This window comes from Ranitomeya imitator, chromosome 4 (genome assembly GCF_032444005.1).
Source record: "Ranitomeya imitator isolate aRanImi1 chromosome 4, aRanImi1.pri, whole genome shotgun sequence".
Taxonomy (NCBI): Eukaryota; Metazoa; Chordata; class Amphibia; order Anura; family Dendrobatidae; genus Ranitomeya; species Ranitomeya imitator.
Window position 1 is genome coordinate 437,061,102 of NC_091285.1, and position 17,089 is coordinate 437,078,190.

Here is a 17,089-nt window from a genome sequence, read left to right on the forward strand (position 1 = left end):
TGCCAGAATTTTCCTTTTTTTTGAGAGAGCTTAAACTTAAATTGAAAAGCTCCTTTCATAAGAATATCTATAATTGTTTGCTAAAGAAAATACATTTTAGCAAAGCGATTAGTATTCAGAGCTTTTTTTTTTTTTTTTTGTCATTCCCGTTTCATCTACAGGTGGAATTATGCAATTACCAGCATCTTGGAAATTCATGTTAGGCGAAGAACAAAAATGTGGTCATGGTGTAACATTACACAACACAGGGAAAACCTAAGATGCTACAAGAATGCGTACAAGGCCAAACTGACCCAAACAAAGGTTCCTGAAGAAGCCACAAAGCAGATCCAGGTGATTGATATGGACATAATGTACATGTGTGTAACTTTTTCTGAATGTAACATCTAGACCTTCTGCTGTTTTACCTTAGGGACCGTGACGTAGTTCTGCAGTGATGCAATGTGAAGGACTTAAAATGTGACGCATGGATGTAATATCAGTAGTCCACAATTAATTACATAATTTTAACTTGAAATACATTTTAATTTGCGGTGCTTTTATACATATAAAAATCTGACTTATTGGGACAAAATTTACGTGTGTAAGGGTAGGTGTAGGTTCACATTTGTACATGGCTTTATACTGAACACTTGTGTTAATTTGTCTAAATCTCTGATAAATGGAATCCAGACGCAACCCTTCGAAGGAGCCCCAATAGAGCACTTCATTATAATGAAGCAGACCGTCACTTTGGCCTCCCTTCGGGCAGTATAGGTCTTTTTAGACCTACCAAGTTATTGTTTCCGTCTAATAAAGATTAACACCTACTGACCGGAATGAATGTGAATGGCTCCACAAGTGGTTTTGTCTGAATTCCATTTTGGGGGAATTTATATGGAAACCCTGATGCAAGTCCTCAGAATAAAGCGGTGCCAAAATGGCAATTTGGTCTCACTGAAATCTGTCTCCTCAGTCAAAAAATTGATGGGACGTGATTCTAAATCTGCGACCAAACTTGATGCTGATAGCGTGTAACTGCTCCAGAAAAACAGCTTCATTAACACCTTCATTCCCGAGCCTGTTTTCACCTTTGACTAGGCCAAATTTTACAATTCTGACCAGTGTCACTTTACGAGGTAAGAACTCTGGAATGCTTCAACAGATCCCACTGCCTCTGAGTGTCACGACACAGCTGTCAGGAGACCCGGGACCAGGGGCTCCTTTCCTGTCCCTGACACTAAGAGGTTACTTAAATCGCCCTATTTCTCGGGATACTGAAGGTGAGGATACCTGGATCGCCACCCTTGCCTTATCTCCTGAGTTAGCCCTCCGACTGTTCTCTTCCCCCACCCAGGGAAGAGGGGCGCTACTGTGTATCGCAGTATACCAACCCGACAAACAAGGCTACACAAACAAGGGTAAGCTGAAAACACCAGGCATACAAATATTTACTCACATATAACAAATGAATACATAGGGGAGCTGAGGAAGGGGAATAAACCAATGAAGAGGAGGGAAGGGATTTACCACCCTTATAAATCACCCAGATTATAAAGGGAATGGGAGTGGCTAACTGAGCTCCGCTTGAGAGCTCAGGGTTCTCCAACATAGCCAATTAACCCCTGTTCTAGCAAAAAGAATAAACACCATTAAAATGAAGGAGAAGTGCTTCTTCTCAGCGCAGAAGTAGGAGCAATGAGATGCCATGGTCTTCTGGCTCTTCTCTGTTGTGGAAACTCCATGACACTGAGGTTTTTTTTCCATGACATGTTGTACTTCATGATGGTTGTAAAATTTCTTCGATATGACTTGCGTTTAATTGTGAAAATAATGGAATTTGACAAAAATTTGGAAAATTTAACAATTTTCAAACTTTGAAATCTTATGCCCTAAACTCAGAGAGTTATGCCACACAAAATAGTTAATAAATAACATTTCCCACGTCTACTTTACAGAAGTCCAATTTTTTAAACATTTTTTTTTATTCCGAAGTTATAAGTGCTAAAAGTTGATCAGCGATTTCTCATTTTTCTAACAAAATTTACAGAATCCTTTTTTTTAGGGATCACATTTGAAGAGACTCTGGGGAGCCTATATGACAGAAAATATTTAAAAGTCACTCCATTCTAAAAACTGCACCCCTCAAGGTGCTGAAAACCACATTCAAAAAGTTTATTAACCCTTCAGGTGTTTCACAGGAATTTAAATTTAAAAAAACTGACCATCACATCCAAACATAGACTAAGTGTGAACAAGTGCTGAACCTAGAGTCACCAACTCATATACCGTATACTCGAGTATAAGCCGAGACTTTCAGCCCCAAAAAATGGGCTGAAAGTGCCCCTCTCGGCTTATACTCGAGTCATGGAAGGCGGGGGGGTCGGCGGTTGAGTCAAATACTCACCTGCTCCCAGCGCTCCTGACGCGGTCCCTACATGTCCCACGGTTTGCGGGCACGGCAGCTTCTTCCCCTGTTAAGCAGTCACTGGTACCGCTCATTAAAGTTATGAATATGGACTCCCACTCCCATAGGGGTGGAGCCGCATATTCATTACTGTAATGAGCGGTGCCACGTGACTGCTTACTACAGGAAGAAGCTGCCGCTCCCGGAGACGTGGGACATGCGGGGACCGCGTCTGGAGCGCTGGGAGCAGGTGAGTATTTCATATTCACCTTTCCGCGTTCCACCACCGCCCTGTCTTCCGCGTCGTCTGCACTGACTGTTCAGGTCAGAGGGCGCGATGACGTATTATTGTGCGCGCCGCCCTCTGCCTGAACAGTCAGTGCAGAGAGACTGGACGCTGAGGAGCAGCGGGCAGCAATGAGAGGTGAGTATGTCATTTTTTTTTTTTTTTAGTGCAGCAGCAGCAGCATTACAGATGGCTATATGGAGCGTCTATGGAGCCATAAAGAACTGCATGGAGCATCTATGGGGCCATAACTGCATGGAGCATTATATGGGGCATCTATGGGGCCATAACTGCATGGAGCATTATATGGAGCATCTATGGGGCCATAACTGCATGGAGCATTATATGGGGCATCTATGGGGCCATAACTGCATGGAGCATTATATGGAGCATCTATTGGGCCATAACTGCATGGAGCATTATATGGAGCATCTATGGGGCCATAACTGCATGGAGCATTATATGGGGCATCTATGGGGCCATAACTGCATGGAGCATTATATGGAGCATCTATGGGGCCATAACTGCATGGAGCATTATATGGGGCCATAAAGAACTGCATGGAGCATTATAAGGGGCCATAAAGAACTGCATGGAGCATTATATGGAGCATCTATGGGGCCATAACTGCATGGAGCATCTATGGGGACATAACTGCATGGAGCATTATATGGGGCATCTATGGGGCCATAATGAACTGCATGGAGCATTATATGGAGCATTACATGGGGCCATAAAGAACTGAATGGAGCATTATATGGGGTATCTTATGGGGCCATAAAGAACTGCATGGAGCATTATATGGGGCATATTTGTATATGGAGCATCTTATGGGGTCATAATGAACTGTATGGAGCATTATATGGGGCCTATTTTGTATGGAGCATCTTATGGGGCCATAATGAACAGTATGGAGCATTATATGGGGCTCCTGATTCAATATGGATATTCAAAAACACTTAACCTACTGGTGTCTCAATTAATTTTACTTTTATTGGTATCTATTTTTATTTTTGACATTTACCGGTGACTGCTGCATTTTCCACCCTAGGCTTATGCTCGAGTCAATTAGTTTTCCCAGTTTTTTTGTTGCAAAATTAGGGGGGTCGGCTTATACTCGAGTCGGCTTATACTCGAGTATATACGGTACATATGGAGCGCCCCCAGACGCAGGGCCGCGGGATACTCGGTACCGGTCCTGTCTGTCTCGGTTCTAGGGTTGTCACGGTGGCTGGACCCGGTCCGTGACCCTGCTAAAGAGCGTCCAATGAAAGGTGATGAAAGTCTGTCAAGGTTTCGTGACTCCACCTGTGGTATTCGGTCAGGATGACCGACGCTGCTTGGGGTCCACTGGGGTGGTGTTATGGCAGCTAGATGGTATACCTTCCCACAGGTGAAGTGCTTCCCCAGGACTTCCCAGTAATGTAGGTGACGATGATGTGAGGCGAGGTTAATAACGAGGACACAGGGGTGCAGTCTCTTTACCTTTTTACTGAAGACTTCGGGATCCGCAATCCAGAGCACTGCTAACAGGGCTGACTGAGTCCGGCCGGTCTGAAGGCACATCCAGAGTTCCCTTTGCAGGTGGAAATCGTTGCCTACCAACTAGCGCCTGTGTGTTGTAGTCCTTCCCTGCAGAGCACCACGGGATAGTCCTCACAACTTCTCGTATCAGTTCTTTCTCTTCTCCGTCCCCCAAGTTTATCTGGCTAGGATGCACCCGTATGATGAGTAGGCTCGGAGCTATTCTGGGACCCTAGAGACGCCCCTCTCCACGTTTGCCCCCTATGTCTGCTTAGGTGATTTTAGGTAGACAGCCAACCTATAATTAAATGTCCTGCCGCTGTTTAAAGTAATGCTTGGAGTCAGTTACTTCCTCGGCGTTCCGGCCACCGGCTACGCACCTCAGTAGGATGTTGCCGTTCTCGGGGCACGACTCCTACTGGTTCTATCTCCTTGTGCTGTGATCTCGTTTCTCACTTCTCCACAATACTCTTCGCTTCGTGTCCTTTCTTAGGATGCCGCCGCAAGGCAGTGCAGGCGCGGCTCCTTCACGTTCTGTCCTTTCTGCTAGGTACCTGCCAGGAACCCACCCCTGACAGGTCCTCCCTGGAGCTCTCCCAGGTTGCTTCTCTCTAACTTCCTATCCGACCCCCAGTTTTACCATAGTGTGAGGAGTGACCTAATACATAGTGCCTTTTGCTTCCCCTAGTGGCCGGAGTGTGAAGTGTAGTGTGTGACTGTGATACCTGGTCAGGTGAACTCCTTTAGTGCAATCAGACATAACATCACTCCCCTTAGTGGCAGAGCGACATTACTGCAACGACCAGGACTCTGGGGCGCTGCACATACAAACAAAAAATTCCTTCACAGGAATTTAACAGGACCCCAAACGTTGTTGTGCAATTTCTCCTCAGCATGCCGGTACCCCATATGTGGGGAAAAACCACTGTTTGGGCGCATAGCAGGACTCGAAAAGAAAATTTGCTGGAATGATTAGTAGATGCCATGTCATGTTTGGAGAGCTCCTGATGTGCCTAAACAGTGGAAACCCCCACAAATGACACCAATTTTGAAACTATATCCCCCAAAGAATTTATCCAGATGTGTTGTGAGCACCTTGAACCCCCCTGGTGCTTAACAGAAAATTGTAATGTTGAGTTGTGAAAATAAATAAAGATAATTTTTGTGGAAAAATGTAAATTTTTTTAAGCCTCATTTTCCAGTTCACCACCTGACAGCACACTGGAGGACGTCCTTCTTATCCTTGATGGGACAGGAACACGAGAGGTTAAAAGGACCCTCCCCCTACCACCCTTCAGTGTTTTTCCTGTCCCATCAGGGATAGGAACGGACGAGAGGATCTGCCGTTCTGTGCGGGGGGGATGTTGATCGAGGGGGCTCAGCCTCACCCTTCCCTCCTGAGACACCCGTTGGCTGACACCCGCCCGAAGGATCCCTCAGCCTACCAGTGTAGCGCTGCTCCTGGGTTGGGGATCGCTTCCTCCTGGCAGGGGCTCTCGATCCCTCCGTCCGTCCCCTGGTGTGTGCAGGCTCAGCGGCGGCCTCTGCTGGCGTCGGCGTCTCCATGCGGCCGCTGGGGGAACCAGTTCAACGCCGCACCTTCCTCTCTTTCCGGCCGCATGTCACTTCCGGTTTGCGGCCGAAGGGGACGGACGGCGTCTCTGCTACAGGAAGTGCAGAGAAAAGAGCGGTGGAGAACGCTGGAGCGTCATTTTTTTTTTGAAGTGAGGAACAGAATAAAAAGGTATGTGCAGGGGGAGTAGTGATCTCTAGAGCATCATGGAGGACGCAGCTAGAGCAGAGGGTCAGGAGTCAGCAGCACTAGTAAGTAGAGGCCCTAAAAAAAAACAAAACGCTAGTGTTTGCTATATATATATATATATATATATATATATATATATATATATATATATATATATATATATATATATATATATATATATATATATATATATATATTTATTTATATATTTATATTTCTCCATAGGCAGCCTCCCTATCTGAGAAATCGGTAAAGAAACCCAGTAGGAATAAGAAGTGTCCTATCTGTGCGGTTAAGCATAAGGATTCCTGGCAGAAACCCCTATGTGAAGCGTGCACCTGCAAAGTCATAGGAGAGGAGCAGGCGTCTCTTATGTCTAATATGAGAGCCATGATAAGGGAGGAAGTTCAGGCTTCAGTCTCAAGTCTGGTACTCCCTCAAGTCTCACCCTCACCTTCACCTTCGGAGAGGCTGAGGAAAAGACCAAGGGTCGAGTACTCTTCCATAGACTCCTCATCCTGTGGGTCGGAGGTAGAGGAGGAAGATGAGAGTAGAGATCCCCCGGAGAAAGGGAGAAGATATGTTCTCTGCTACGGACACTGGAGAACTGTTGGAAGCAGTGCGGCACACCATGCAGGTGGAGGAGCCGCAGCCATCTTGCTCCGTTCAGGACGAAATGTTTGGAGGCTTGCGCTCACAGACATCCAAGGTGTTCCCTGTTAACTCCCATATCAGATCTATGATTCTGGAGGAATGGGAGGAAGCCGAGAAGAGACTGACTATCCCTAAGGACTTCAGACTTCGCTTGCCGTTTAACCCAGAGGAAGTCAAGGAGTGGGTTGATGTACCAAAAATTGACATACCCTTGGCTAAAGTCTCCAAAAGGACGGCGATTCCGTTTGAAGATTCGTCCAACTTGAAAGAACCCATGGACAGAAAAGCAGATGGCCTTCTAAAAAGGGCCTGGGAAAGTTCCTCGGCAATTATTGAGGCTAATATTGCAGCGACATCTGTAGCCCGCTCCATGGACCTTTGGCTAGATGATCTTAAAGATCAAATGATAGCTAAAACATCCAGAGATAATATTCTAAAATCCCTACCCTTGCTAAAACTAGCAACTACCTTCTTGGCAGACGCATCTGCAGAATCGGTTAGGTTCGCAGCTAGGGGCCAGTCGCTATCGAATGCAGCCCATAGAGCCATTTGGCTTAAGAGCTGGTCAGGGGACATGCATTCTAAGAATAAATTGTGTGCTATACCCTTTTCCGGGGGCAAGGTCTTCGGACCAGTCCTCGACGATATTTTAGAGAAAGCTGCAGATGTTAAGAAAGGTTTTACGGAAGAGAAACCTAAAAAATTCCAGCCCTTTCGGAGGCCCCGCTATAATAAAAAACCCGATTATAGGGGTAACGGAAAGCAGGGTAGATGGAGCTACCAAAAAGGGGGGGATAACAGGCCTAAAAATAAAGAAACAAGCTACTCTGGACAAGGTTCCAGTTACCGCAGAAAATGACGCCATCAGAGTGGGGGGTCGTCTGACAGGTTTTCTGGAAGGTTGGAGGGAGATCACATCAAGTCCATGGGTCTTACAGATAGTATCCCAGTTATACAAAATAGAATTCACATCTCTTCCTCCCGAAAGATTCCTGGTATCCAGCTCCCATCTAAAACTGTCATCCCCCATGTGGTCAGACATTCAGGACCTTCTAAAAATGGCGGCCATTGTCCCAGTACCCCCTCAGGAAGAGGGCAGGGGTCATTACTCCAATCTCTTCTCGGTAACAAAACCATCGGAGAATCGAGAACCATTATAAATTTAAAACATCTGAACAATTGGGTCATTTACAAAAGGTTCAAGATGGAGTCGATTCGGTCCACCATTCCCCTGTTGGGAAAAGGCATGGTCATGTGCACTCTAGACTTAAAAAGTGCATATTACCATGTTCCCATCTATCTAAACCATCAGAGGTTCCTGCGGTTCGCGGTAGTCTTGGAAGGAAAGATCTTCCATTTCCAATTCCGCTGTCTCCCCTTCGGCCTGGCCTCCGCTCCCAGAGTTTTTACAAAACTTATGGTAGAAGTAGTTGCTTTCCTGAGTTATCAGGATGTAATGGTGGTCCCCTATTTGGACGACTTCCTAATAGCAGCAAACTCAGAAGTCCAACTCAGGATCAACTGTCGGTCCCTCATCTCAACTCTAGAGAATCTAGGATGGATTGAAAATTGGCAAAAATCAGACCTAATCCCAAAACCCAAAATAAAATTCTTGGGAGTCATGCTCGATTCACAAACAAGAATGTCCTTCCTTCCGGAGGACAGGCTGAAGGGCATAATACAGAAGATCCGTCACTTTTCCCGAGGTCGGAATACGATCAGAGACGGGATGAAGTTACTAGATCTGATGACGGCGTGTATTCCCTGTGTAAGATGGAGCCAGTTTCATTCTCGACAGCTTCAGAGGGGAGTCCTGAGAAGCTGGAACAGAAGACAAAACTCGCTGAACCGAACTCTGAACCTTACTCCGCAGATCAAAAGATCCCTGGGTTGGTGGACTCTTCCCAGGAACATCCGACTGGGGGTACCATGGCTTCAAACACCAAGCGTTTCAGTTACAACAGACGCCAGTCAGCTCGGTTGGGGAGGTCATGTACTGGGAAGATATTTTCAAGGTTGCTGGAAAGAGGCAGACAGCAACCAGTCATCAAACCACAGGGAACTACAAGCGGTTTGGGAGGTCCTGACGGCAGCACAACATCTGCTACAGAACAAACACGTGAAGGTCTTTTCAGACAACACGACAACGGTAGCATTCCTGCGGCATCAAGGGGGTCCAAGACATCCGGCATCACAAGACCTGGCGGAATGGATATTCAAGTGGGCAGAAAGGTCGGTTCTGTCAATCACGGCAATTCACCTGGGGGGCTCCAAGAACCAGTTGGCAGATTTCCTCAGCAGGAAAAGCGTATCCCCCACGGAGTGGGAACTGAACAACGAGGTATTCAAAGACCTGTGTCATCATTGGGGAATGCCGACGGTGGACCTATTCGCTTCAAAGGGAAACGCAAAGCTCAGGACCTTCTACTCCCTAAACCCTTGGGAGACTCCAGCCGCGATCGATGCTTTCTCACAACCCTGGAATCACGGTCTCCTGTATGCATTTCCTCCTCTAGCGATGATTCCGAGGACACTAAGGAAAATCTGCGAGGACGAGGCCAAGGTCATTCTCATAGCTCCTCACTGGCCGAAACGCAGTTGGTTCCCATTGTTGAGAAAACTATCAGTAGAAGAACCCCTCCTGTTGCCGGAGAGAGAGGATCTTCTTCTACAAGGACCAGTTCTACACCAGAATCCAGGAGCACTTCAGAGTCGTATGGGGGGAATAGTTGGTGGGAAAAAAAAAAAAAGTTGTGTAAAACAGCGAGCACGAGTGCTGATCAACGTTTGGCGGCTGCACAGAGGTGGTGCAAAGGGGGAAGGGGAGAAGAATGGACAGGGACAAAAAAGTTCTGGAGACCAAGTTCGGCAGCTGCAGGACGCACAAAAAGAAAACAGCTGCCAAAAAACGAGCCATCAAGTACTTGTCAGCGTTCAGCAGTGGGGAGGGGAGAGTGGATGAGTAGGGAAAAGTTGAGTTAAGGGGGTAGAGGGGATTAGGGAAAGATCAGGCAAGGATCAGGAACTCTTCTTTCTTCAGCAGAAGGAGCAGCAGCTGCAATCTGTGATGGCAGAGGCTTCTGTTCCCCCACAAGGCCCAGCACGGTGCACAAACACAGTGACCATCCTGTACAAATCCGAAGCTAGACTGAGGTTGTACAGGGCGGTCACATGCATATCACAGCTCGTCTGTGTGCTCTGATTGGTGTGATCAATGTCATTGTCGATCCCACCAATCGGAGCTGGCCCTGGTGATGCCGTGGCCTTTGATCACTGCTCTTACAGCACCGATCTTAGGCTGGACATCTGTGTTTCAGGCAATCTTACTGCCTGAAACACTAAGAAATGCTGTGATTGGCTATTCAGGATAGAACAGCCAATCACAGGGATCATAGTTGTGAGGAGTGTCACCCCTCCCCCCCCCCCCCCTGCCCCCGGGATGAAGGCGCCATGTTCCCTGCTGTGAGAAACAGAGACAATCATGCGATAACTGCACAATTAAAGGTTAGAAATGTTTTATTTTAAGACTAGATGGTGGCCCGATTCTAACGCATCGGGTATTCTAGAATATGTATGTAGTTTATTTATGAAGATTTGAGAAAAATGGAATGAATACACAGGATTCGGCCGGCCGTACGCGTCCAATTAGCGAAGCGTGGTTCAAATCCCGTACCAATTCGCGGCCGGACTGCGCCTGTCGCTGATTGGTCGCGGCCGGCCGGGATCAATCAGTGAAGCCAGGGCCAGTTGCAGGTTTTTGAGGGCCCCTGGCGAAAGAGTCTCACAGCCCACGTAGCATATAACACAGCTCACGTAGTATATAGCACAGCTCACGTAGTATATAGCACAGCCACGTAGTTTATAGCACAGCCACGTAGTTTATAGCACAGCCACGTAGTTTATAGCACAGCCACGTAGTATATAGCACAGCCACGTAGTATATAGCACAGCCACGTAGTATATAGCACAGCCACGTAGTGTATAGCACAGCCACGTAGTGTATAGCACAGCCACGTAGTGTATAGCACAGCCACGTAGTATAGCACAGCCACGTAGTATAGCACAGCCACGTAGTATATAGCACAGCCACGTAGTATATTGCACAGCATATTGCACAGCCACGTAGTATATTGCAGAGCCACGTAGTATATAGCACAGCCCATGCAGTATAGCACAGCCCATGTAGTGTAGAGCACAGCCACGTAGTATAGAACAGCCACGTAGTATAGAGCAGCCACGTAGTATGGAGCACAGCCACGTAGTATGGAGCACAGCCACGTAGTATAGAGCACAGCCACATAGTATAGAGCACAGCTACGTAGTATAGAGCACAGCCACGTAGTATAGAGCACAGCCACGTAGTATAGAGCACAGCCACGTAGTATAGAGCACAGCATATTGCAGAGCCACGTAGTATATTGCAGAGCCACGTAGTATATTGCAGAGCCACGTAGTATGTAACACAGGCCACGCAGTATGTAACACAGCCCACGTAGTATATAGCAATGTGGGCACCATATCCCTGTTAAAAAAAGAATTAAAATAAAAAATAGTTATATACTCACCTTCCGGTGGCCCCCTGATCCAGGCCTTCAGCGATGCTCCTCGCGACGCTCCATTCCGAGTAATGCTTTGTGGCAATAACCCGTGATGATGTAGCAGTCTCGCGAGACCGATACATCATCACGGGTCGTTACCGCAATGCATTCTTGGGACCGGAGCATCACGAGGCGCGGGAAAGGCTGCCGCGGATGCCAAAAGGTGAGAATATAATGATTTTTAAAAAAATTATTTTTAACATTACATGTTGCAGCATCAATAGTAAAAAGTTGGTCACACACGGTTAATGGCAGCGTTAACGGACTGCGTTACACCGCGTTATGCGTTTAACGGACTGCTAAAACGCTGTGTGGGCGCTGATTGGAGGGGAGTAGGGAGGGGCCAATTTGTGGCCGGACTGTGCCTGTCTCTGATTGGTTGTGCCCAGCCGGCCGCGACCAACAGCGACGTGGGATTTCCTTGACAGACAGACAGACTGGCCCTTAGACGATTATATAGATAGATAATTGCAGCAGAATAAAAAATTGAAAATATCTGATATTGTAAATGGCGTAGACCAATTTTATCTATAAGAATGGACTGATTGGTCAGAAATGCATGTAAACAATGTTTTAGTCTGAACTCTGTTTTAAATGAGTGAATAATTTTTCTGAAGCGTATCATTCTTTTACATTTTTTTGTCTATCTTTGCAGTTTGACTTTTAAGGTAAAATTTTCACTGTTTTTATTGCCATTTATATAATATATTTTTTTTCTTTTTCTAGGCATTGGAAAAACCTCTTGATGTATTTAATATAATTCTCGCTAGGCAACAAGCACAAGCAGAGGTAACCGTTTTTAAAAGGGAACCTGTCGCCTACAAAAAATATTAAGTACTTGCAGAAATAGTGATAAAATGCAGCTAAATGGCATTTAAATTGTTAGACTGTTTGCTTTAAGTGCCATTCCAGGGAGCAAACTAAGTTCTGTTCTGCTCGCTTCCAGACCCCGCACAGTGAGCCTGCGGTGATCGCTCCCCCTCTACCGTGACCAGTCACGAGCAGGAGGAGTGATAACAGCTGCTCTCAATAAAATTGTTTTTAATTGAATTATCTAATAAATTAAATTATTTGTTTATGCATACAAGCACGCATTTAAGACTACAGTTGCTAACTTGTATATAATTTTAGAAATATAATGCATTATTATTTACACTGTTTTTAGGTAGTGCGGTCAGGTCAGAAAGTGTTGGCGAAAAAGGCTGCACAAACTGGAGAGAAGAAAAGTGGAGGCTGGTTTGGAGGATTCTGGGGGAAGAAAGAAACCTCTAAAAAAGAAGACTCTGAAGAACTTTCTGTACCTGAAAGTAATTTTTAACAGCAATTACATTCTTATTATAATTACTTATGTAAAAAAAGGTAGTAGGTGTAACTAAGTGGCCTTTTTCACCACTGAGTCAGAAGCCTAGAAACTAACAGTCTGGATCAGATAAGCCTTTTGCTGTTTAACCCGTTAGTTATGTCGGTCAATAGTTATTTTTGCATCCAAATGGTCGCGGGGCTTCACTTTGTCACTCAATCAAACCACTCTTTCTGAACCCCTGCAGATTTGAACCATCCAAGCGTTTTTTAAATGTGCAGCATGTTCTTTCAGCTTTTTTATGGCATTTTTCACCCATTCAAATGAATAGGAAAAAATGCATGTAAAAAACACATCTAAGCGCATGTCAAAACACCTAATAATTGTATTTTTTTAAACAATGTTTTCCTGCCAGCACTCTGGTACAGATAAATCTGCCTCATATAATCAATGTGTGCACTTAACCTAACAGTATGAATGCAGCTGGCGTCTTCTCATTTTGACAAATGATGAGGTGATGAGGATATGGGTGATCATTGATAATGCTACACTATCCAACCGTTAAAACAGATTAGTATTTTACTCAGAAAATATTGGCCATATTTAATCTATCATTTTTGGGCCTTTATTTTTTTTTTCAGAAATTGAAGACTTGATGACTCCCGAAGAAAAGAAGAAACTCTTTACTGCGATAGGTTACAGTGAAAGCTCTCACAACCTCTGTTTGCCCAAGGCGGTAAGTAGATTTTTTACAGGTGTTAGCAGCTTGGAAAGAAAAAAAATCTTGTCTTTCAATAAAGCAACAACTCAGAAGTTAAGATATGCCTATTGTCAACTGCCCACAGAATACCAGCTTAGGCTACTTTCACACTAGCGTCGGAATCTCCCCGTCGCAATGCGTCAGGGAGAGATTCCGACGCTAGCGTTTAACACATTGCACAATGGAGGCAGCGGATGCATTTCTCCGGCGCATCTGCTGCCCCATTGTAAGGTGCGGGGAGGTGGGGGCGGAGTTCCGGCCGCGCATGCGCGGTCGGAAACAGCGGTCCGTCAGGAGCAAAAAACGTTACATGTAGCGTTTTTTGCTCCCGACGGTCCGCAAAAGCACGACGCATCCGTCGCTTGACGGATGCGACGTGTGGCAATCCGTCACAAATGCGTCGTCAATACAAGTCTATGGGGAAAAAACGCATCCTGCAAGCACTTTTGCAGGATGCGTTTTTTCTGCAAAACGACGCATTGTGACGGATTGCAGAAAACGCTAGTGTGAAAGTAGCCTAACAATCTTCTTTCCAAGTAGGCACATTTTGCTGCATGCTTTGGCTTATTGTAGGATAGCTTGAATCAAATGCTATCCGAAATGAATACAGAATGGGTAGATAGTAGTGATGAGCCATCGTGCTCAGATAATGTGTTATCTTGGATGTGCTCGGATAATATATTCGAGTTCTCCCCCCCGGCTGCATGAGTCCTGTTAGACACCTGCAACACATACAGGGATTGCTCTTTTTTAGGAAATCCCTGCATGTGTTGCTCAAACATATTATTCGAGCACAACCAAGATACTCAGATTACACATTTTCCAAGCACATTTGCTCAACACTAATAGTCTTCCTTATTTATTATTCCTTTTTCTTGGTGCAAATTTCCACCTCATCAATACCAAAGCACCAACAGATCATCACTTTTTCTCTACCATACACGAAAGATGGTTTGCAGCAGTCTTCCGACTCCGTTATCTGTTCATAGAGAGCAAATGGTATAAAATGTTTATTGAAACCATTTGCAAAAATTGATTGTCCTGCACGTTTAAAGCACAATTACTCTGTTAGAATATTTTTTTTTCCTTTCTTGCAGTACGTTGCACACATTCTAAGTTTCCAGTTACTTAGCACATCGATAGTCATCAGAGAAGATGCCCATGCGCCAGAGACATTGAAGGTGCAGATAGTTGATCTCAGCACTAAAATCTACCAGAGACCAGGAGCGCAGGCTATAAAGTGAGTCCGCTACTTATTGTTATTCTGTGCAAATAAATGTTCTTACTATATTTATACTTACTAGAATTGTAACACTAGTTTGTTACATGTATTATGCTCCAATCATTTTAAGAGACTCCTTTTGTAAAGATTTCGGACCCCTTCCTCAAATAGAGCATAGCTGCATTGCAAGTTTCTGTGTATGTGTGATATATATGTGATGTATATGTGACAAAAAGATTGCCAAACATGGTCCCTAAAAGCATGGACTAAAGCCTTGTTTGCTGTTTTACCAAGCAAAACTTATTTTTGGGCATTACAGTAAACATGTTTGATTAATATTTCTTCTGTCAAAAGTTTTATCTTGAGCAACATGATTTACAACAAATAGCAGTCTTAATTAAGCACCCCGTTTATCTATTATTTGACCAAATCTTCAGCCATTTACAGTACAAGTGGATGAGGTTTTCAAAATTGCATTATCGGAAAAAAAATCTTAATTTATTGAAAATTTTTAAATCCACGGTATTCTGATTTTGCAATGAGAAGAGACCAGTTTGTGATACATAAGTTAAAATGTGGGGTAAAATGACCCTTCCCCAACCCAACCCCCCCAAAAAAACAGACTTTGGTATTTAGTGATGAGTGAATGTGCTCGGATAACGTCTTATCTGAGCATGCTCGGGTGTTATCTGAGCATCTGGCAGTGCTCGTATATTATGTTGGAGTCCCTGTGGCTACAGGGTTTGCAACTGTTACAGCCTGAACACGTGCCTGTTAGGGAATCCCTGCATGTGTTGAGACTGTCTAACATCCCCAAATAATGCTGCCGCAGGGACTCCCAACGTAATAAATGAGCACTCCCAGATGCTCGGATAACACCCCAGCGTGCTTGGATAAGATGTTTTCTGAGCATGTTTGCTCATCACTAGTTGCATGCCTTGACTTCTCTTTATATAAAAAGAGAAAAATTAAATGGGTTTTACCTTTTTAAATCGTTATTATACTATAGATTTATGGTCGAATTTTTTTGTGGAATCCAGTGATTGGCTTCAGCGGTGACATCACATCCATAACCACCGCATTCAATCAGAAAGGCCAGAGAAGCTGTGGAAATGTAGCGTTGGACCTGGGAATGATGAGCAACAACTGTTTGTTATTTCAGATCTCTGCAACCTTAATATACTATGACATTTTACAAAGGACAACCCCTTTAAAGTCTTTGTAGGAACATTATTATATTGGTACTAAACAAGTTGCATCAAGTGGTGAATGCACGAAGAAATACTTAGAATGTGGATCACTTGGAAATGTAAAAGTGAAATGACTAAAATCAGTTGTCCGATCTAGATACATTAGAACGCTGTTACTGCCCCTATGAATCAGATGTACTACAGTTTATAGAGTATATTAAGCTAGTGTCTTCTGTTTTTGACTTTTCAGAGTAGAAGCAAAACTGGACCATTGGTATGTGACAGGTCTGAGCCAGCAAAATATCGTTCCATCTCTAGTAAGTACAATTGGCTCCAGCGAATCATCCCTCCTTAAGATCAAGTTTGAAACCAACCCCGAAGACCACACTGCAGATCAAGTCCTGACACTGCAGTCGCAGCCTGTGGAGATCATTTATGATGCTGTAAGTTTATCTAGCTGTGTGTTCAGGAGCACTGCACTTCATTGTCATGGCTCTAGCATTTTAGACCACCTTCGTTTGTATTTTGTAACTTTATTTTGAGACGCTCACTGCCTCCCAATATCTTTTAATATCTGTTTTTTGATCAAAGTGAACTCCCAGTGATTTATATTCCTTTTGTAATATGATTGGAGTAAAATTTCCGAACACTCCCATACTTTATCAATGTACAGATAAAACTCTGGTATGATAAGTCATTACACGTATGAGTAATATTTTGATAGATATCAGACTAAATATTGAGACTTACTCTGAAAAGCAAGCACTTTATACTGTGTTGTTAAGGAGACTGGGAATTACTTCTCACATTCACTGTTCACTGCTATTGTTCTTTTATCTTGCCATTTATGTTTCTATATTTTTTTTTTCCATATGCTTTTTATATCTCTCCATGTAAAGTTTATCTTGTGTTGTCTTCTAGGTTTTCATACGGCAGTTTATTTGTAGTGTGTCTGTTTTAATAAATGATCATTTGGCATTTATCTGACAATATTATATTATTAATCCATTTGGAAATTGTGCATTTAATTTAGTAAGGGATGAATAAGAAAATGTTACGTGTGTGTATAAGAGAAGATGAATGAAACATCATCTCCTGGGAACCCTTCAAATTTAACGTATAAGTCTATATCCGGTTTAACCTATTACTGTTCATTTTGTATTTCCATTTTTAGGCAACAATCAATGCACTCTCAGACTTTTTCCGGACTCAGAAAGGAATGGACTTGGAAGAGCTAACGTCTGCTACATTGATGAAACTAGAAGAGATCAAGGAGAAAACTGCTGCAGGTAATTCATTAATTCTTACCAATCTGTCCATTACCTGCGCTTCATATGTTCTTCGTACATACTTGTAATAAAACTAAATTAAATACTTCCAATCCCAAATAATCTATGTCTATATTGT

At 44.1% G+C, this 17,089-nt stretch overlaps 1 protein-coding gene across 2 annotated transcripts in view; it reads left to right on the forward strand.

The window, feature by feature from the left end:
* VPS13C (vacuolar protein sorting 13 homolog C) overlaps positions 1–17,089 on the forward strand; it is a 478,755-nt gene that overhangs the window by 153,205 nt on the left and 308,461 nt on the right. For both annotated transcript variants that reach the window (XM_069765602.1, XM_069765601.1), the window contains 7 exons: positions 162–333; positions 11,937–11,999; positions 12,376–12,517; positions 13,152–13,246; positions 14,368–14,510; positions 15,933–16,125; positions 16,857–16,971. In XM_069765602.1, coding sequence (XP_069621703.1) covers positions 162–333; positions 11,937–11,999; positions 12,376–12,517; positions 13,152–13,246; positions 14,368–14,510; positions 15,933–16,125; positions 16,857–16,971 — 923 coding nt within the window. The remainder of the gene's footprint in view (positions 1–161; positions 334–11,936; positions 12,000–12,375; positions 12,518–13,151; positions 13,247–14,367; positions 14,511–15,932; positions 16,126–16,856; positions 16,972–17,089) is intronic.